Source organism: Bos indicus x Bos taurus, unplaced genomic scaffold (assembly GCF_003369695.1).
Source record: "Bos indicus x Bos taurus breed Angus x Brahman F1 hybrid unplaced genomic scaffold, Bos_hybrid_MaternalHap_v2.0 tig00002747_arrow_arrow_obj, whole genome shotgun sequence".
In the NCBI taxonomy this organism is placed as follows: domain Eukaryota; kingdom Metazoa; phylum Chordata; class Mammalia; order Artiodactyla; family Bovidae; genus Bos; species Bos indicus x Bos taurus.
Genome location: NW_020867566.1, coordinates 95,138 through 100,366, shown reverse-complemented (window position 1 = coordinate 100,366; position 5,229 = coordinate 95,138). Strand labels below are relative to the sequence as shown.

Sequence of the window (5,229 nt, the reverse complement as noted above, 5' to 3'; positions counted from 1 at the left end):
AGACTCTGATACAGATATGGAAGATAGAAAGATATATTCAGTAGTTAATATAACTAGAACTTAACTTGTAAAAAGCATCCTTTGTGTCCCTCTTGTTTGACTTTTCATTCTCCAAATATTGATTAAGCAGCTTCTCTGGCCCAGGCTTGAGTTTTGAGGGCATCTCTTTCTGTCTTAATCTTTGGATCTGATTGAGAAAAACAAAGAGTCCTCTAAACATTTCTGGGAGCAGACAGATTTCAAGTTCTTGATGTATTATTGTACTGAAGAGATAGTGAAGTTGAAATGATCGAAGGGAAAATACAAGGGGAGTATTTGTATCCTGTAGATTGTGTGTGATGCATCAAGACTCCAACTTTCTGCTTGCCTACTCACAGTGTCATCCTTCAGTATTGTGGTAATAGCTGACTGATGTCTTGTGAATATGATGGGGACTTGGAGCTGAATCTATAACCGGAGATAAAAGCTTTCATTTCTGTAACTTTGCCACATTCCCATTATGTGACAGTCACCTTGAGAGCTGGCCTTGTTGGTCTCCCAAAAAGCCTGATTACCACTAGTTCTGGTGGCCTTTCCTAGGATGAGCACATCCATCCTAAAGAGTGACCAGGTCATTCTCAGTTTGGCTGATGCCATAGTGGATGGTACTTTGTCTCCCCATTGCACCCATTGCAAGAGTCTCTGATGACATCCCTCACTCCAGCGGAAGGCACCTGAGATCACATTTCTTTCACCGTCACTCTGTTTCTCAAAAGGTCTTTCTTTTACCTTATTCAGTAGTTCTCACACCCTCGTTGCACACTGGAACCATCCTGGAGCTTTCAAAATCTCTTCCGTTTTCACTTACCCTGAGCAATGGACTGAATCTGTAGTTGGGAAGTGTTGCCCCAGTTTCCTCCTCTTCCTGGATGCTTTTCCTTTTCCAGATAGCTCTTTGAGCTTCCTGCCATTTTGCCCCTAAAAGATGAGGTAGGATGATGTACTCTGAAGCCACTTCCCATGTAACTTTAGGCAAGTTACTCAGCCTCTGTTCTGAGTGCTTCCACCTATAAAATGAGGATAAGAATACTTAGTAGTTCTTTAGAAAGGTAAATGGAGTCAATAAATATAAACCCTACAGAAGTGAAACTTTTCAAGACTATCCAGTGTGTAGGTGGATTCCACAAGTGCAAAACTGTTTGTTTTTTTTTAATACTTACCATGGTGATACTAAAACACTATGTACCTTGCTCACTCTTACTCTCTCACAAGTATACAGTGGAGTCTATCTCATTCTTTTGTTTTTCCTCTACCTATTTGCACTGATCATTGAGGAAGACTTTCTTATCTCTCCTTGCTATTCTTTGGAACTCTGCATTCAGATGAATATATCTTTCGTTTTCTCCTCTGCCTTTAGCTTCTCTTCTTTTCTCAGCTATTTGTTAGGCCTTCTCAGACAGCCATTTTACCTTTTTGCATTTCTTTTTCTTGGGGATGGTCTTGATCACCACCTCCTGTATAATACGAGGTTCCGTGAGATTTGATGCTAAAAACAATGCCTTCTAAATTTTGTTTTGGGAAATAGTTAACTCTGTATAAAAATCCCTATGTTAACATGAGGTAGTGTATTATATGAATTAATAATTTAAATTTTCTCAATTTTAATCTCTAATAAATAACAAAAGATTCAACTTGCCTTAACAGAATCTCCTTGAGGGTCTCAATAATTTTCTTTTCTCTTACTGTGGTAAATATACATAAGATAAAAGCTGACCATTTTAACCATTTTTAAGTGTACAGTTCAGTGGCATTAACTACCTTTTTAATATTGTGCAACCATTACAAATTCCCCCTGCTCTTCCAACTTCTCATTTAATGGCTCCCTCTTCTTCTGTTCTGCCAGGAATTACCAGTTGACTGCTCAACTCAGAGATGTTGTAACTTTCTGCTGCTCTGTTTCTCTCTCTGTTTTCAATTAATTGATGGATTAACTTTGCTGTAAGACTTGGAACTCAAACTGGGGTTCTGTAATAACCTAGAGGGGTGGGACTGGGTGGTAAGTGGGAGGGAGATTCAAGAGGGAGGGGACATATGTACACCCATGGTTAATTCATGTTAATTTAATTCATGTTGATGTATGACAGAAATCAAAGTAATATTGTAAACAAATCATCAATCAATTAAGAAAAGTAATGGATGTTTTAGACAAAAAGTTAAAGTTGTGGAAAAGAAGATGTTGTGTGTGATAGGAATGTTGAAAACAGAGAGAGAAAAGTATGCACTTGTAAGGAAAGCTATTCAAAATACCTTGCTGAAAAACACATAAGTTGAAAATGTTAGTGTAGAAATGTTCATACTTCTGTGAAAATTAAGAAAGATATTTCCCTTTATATATTTGTAAACAGAATATATATCAAAACTCCAAAGATATTTGCATAGCAAACAGAAGCCCATGACTTATCTCTCATTAATATTCATGTCCTTCGAAGCATTATTCTCTTGAATGTACTGTGGGTGCCAGGGGGGCTTTGGTTGCCCTGGGACAGCAGTCTGAACCAACTTCTAAGTCTGGAAGCTGAGGTGGCATGCCATCTCCTTACTGTACTTGAATGTTTTCTGTTTAAAATGTTCAATTATCTGAACATTCAAATCCTTCCTAGCAGCCTGCCTGCTCCAGCAACCAGTAGTGAGTTAAGTGCACCCAGCTCAATTGTCTCGGTTCTTTGGCCATATGCCTCATGGTCAAAATACCCAGAACATAAGCAGTATTATATTTAATAAAGGCTTTTGAAAGCAGCACACAATCAAAAAAAAAAAAAGAAAAAAAATCTTAAGCAATTTAAATGGAACATTGGCAGAAATCAAGGGTGAGGCAGGAGCAAGGATTCAATGGAAGGGCATTAGCGGGGTCCTAGGTGGGAGAGAGGAACAGGGTGAGAGATTCTGCCAGGGTGATACCAGCAGTCCCCTGTTATGGGCGGAATGTTCCTGATGGATGTGCGTTCATAAAGATCATTCTTTTTTTTTTTTAAATAATCGTCTATATATCAAAGTGAAGAAACAATTAGGGAGTTCCCTGGTGGTCCTGTGGTTAGGACTTTGCCTTCCAGTGCAGTACTGTGTGGGTGTGGGCCCCTTCATAACTCATTGAGTTCTGCATTAGATTATGTACTCCTTCCTGCATGTAACTGATTCTTCACAATACGAATAGCTTTCAGAATGCCTAACCCCTCTAACTCAGTTAAAGCAACCAAGTACTCGTACATGTTACAACATGGATGAACCTTGAGAAGAGTCAAAACACAAAATATTGCCCCTCATACAAGTCTAGTCTACTCTGAATGCTGCCATATAGGCCTCTTGCATGGATGTGCATAAATTACTTAACTAAGCCCTGTTGTTGCCCCTGAAATATTTCCCACTTTTCAATATTACAAAGAGGCTGTGTTGACTATTTTTTTTTTGACTAAATGTTTGTGATCAATCTTAAATTACGTCTTTTGGCAAATGCTCCGAAGTAGAATTGTCTGTTTGAAAATTTGTACATTTTAAGTCTTTTAGTAAATATTCCCAGATGGCCCTTCAGAAAATTTGCTTGGCCTGTGCTCCCCAGTGCAGAGCTTGAGGGTCAAACGTCTCTGGTGAGAAATAATAGTACTTAAATCTCAAATACAGTACTGCTTATCCACAGCAGTGTAAACGTAGGGGAGGAGAATGGAGATAGCGGGTTGAGTGTGTTGTTCTAGGCCAAATTTTCCAAACTCATGATGTCCTGTATTTGTTTGCAGTTCGCTTGGGTACACATCTACCATGTCCTTGCTCATCAACAGCGCCAATTGCCAAATAGTAGGTTTTGCAGTAGCCACTATTGGATGGATCCTCGGCACCACTGCCATGGGCTTCGTGGAGTGGCGAGTATGGTATCTAGACAACGCCTCACAATTCTCTGGTCTGGCCTGCATGGGAATGTGGAGAGTCTGTGTCTTCCGTCAAACCAACATCACCACAGCTACCTCATGTCACAGTTACAGCTACCATGATACTTACCTACCTCTTGATATCCGTGTTTCTCAACACCTCTTACTGATGGCCAGCATTCTAGGACTCTTGGGGAAAGCCTCTGTTACTTTTGCACTTAAAAATGTGTCCATGGGAATTCTTGAGAATACTACTACCTACAAAGCATTTGTCATTTCAGGAATTCTCCACATAGCTGCTGGTATCTGTATCTCAGTTGCTGTCATCTGGAATTACCACTCTGTGATGACTGAAGAGGGCATTGTCTTCCCACCATCTTTCAATATACCCTTCAAGCCATATGCTCAGAAAATTGGCAACACTGTTATAGTGGCATGTCTAGCTGCCTTTGCGCTGTTCTTAGGTGGGTGGTTTTTTCTCTCTTACAAATTACCCCTGGATAACCAGGTGCATCCTGAAGTATCAGGAATGTAGATTCCTGTTTGCATTGATCGTACAAAAACAAACATTACTAAAAGTTTGTGGGAAATCTTACCACGATGCTTAATCAAATTTCCAAGGACTCGAGACCATGGCAATAAAGTTTTTGGCAGAAAGTAGTAAACCATTTACTTCAGTTGTAATCTGTGTTTGATTTGATTCATTGATTCAGTTAAGGAATTTCATTTAAAAAATCTTTCCAATCTGCCAGTTTTTATTTTAATTATTGCCTAATCACAATACTATAAATCTAGTGCATTGGAAATAACAGTTTCTGAGATTCTTTTATTTCCCGCCTCAATGATTGCTAAAAGCTGATTTATTTTCTATGCTCTGGTATTATACATCTGTCATATAAAAATCTCCATTATATGGAGAAGTAGAGATGGTAAAGGACAGGGAAGCCTGGCACGCTGCGGTCCATGGTGTTGCAGTCAGACACAACTGAGCAACAACAACAATGAGAAAATGAGGAATTCATTCCACTATATTACTGGAAACAAGAATTAGTGAAATTGCTCTGTATAAGGTTTATGTATCCTTTCTTTCCCCCTTTTAAATCTTTTTAAATGGTTATAAAGGAACATCTTGTCCCTTTATCCTAACAAAATGATTCCCTTGCTTAAAGAATATTAACAGTTATTCCTTGTTGTCACTGAATACTTACAATTTTTAAATGCCTCAAAATAAATTCTTCAGATTTGTTTTTTTTTTTCTACTCAAAGTACTCACAATGACAAAAGTCTGAAACTAAAGCATCTCTCATACCAACCTATCCTATCTTCCCTTTAA

The 5,229-nt window shown here is 38.7% G+C and overlaps 1 protein-coding gene across 1 annotated transcript; it reads left to right on the top strand.

Annotated features, from left to right (window-relative positions):
• Window positions 1–3,789: 3,789 nt before the first annotated feature.
• Window positions 3,790–4,521, top strand: CLDN34 (claudin 34). Its single transcript, XM_027535845.1, has one exon. The coding sequence runs from the start codon at window positions 3,790–3,792 to the stop codon at window positions 4,429–4,431; it is 642 nt and encodes a 213-aa protein (XP_027391646.1). The 3' UTR covers window positions 4,432–4,521.
• Window positions 4,522–5,229: the final 708 nt, after the last annotated feature.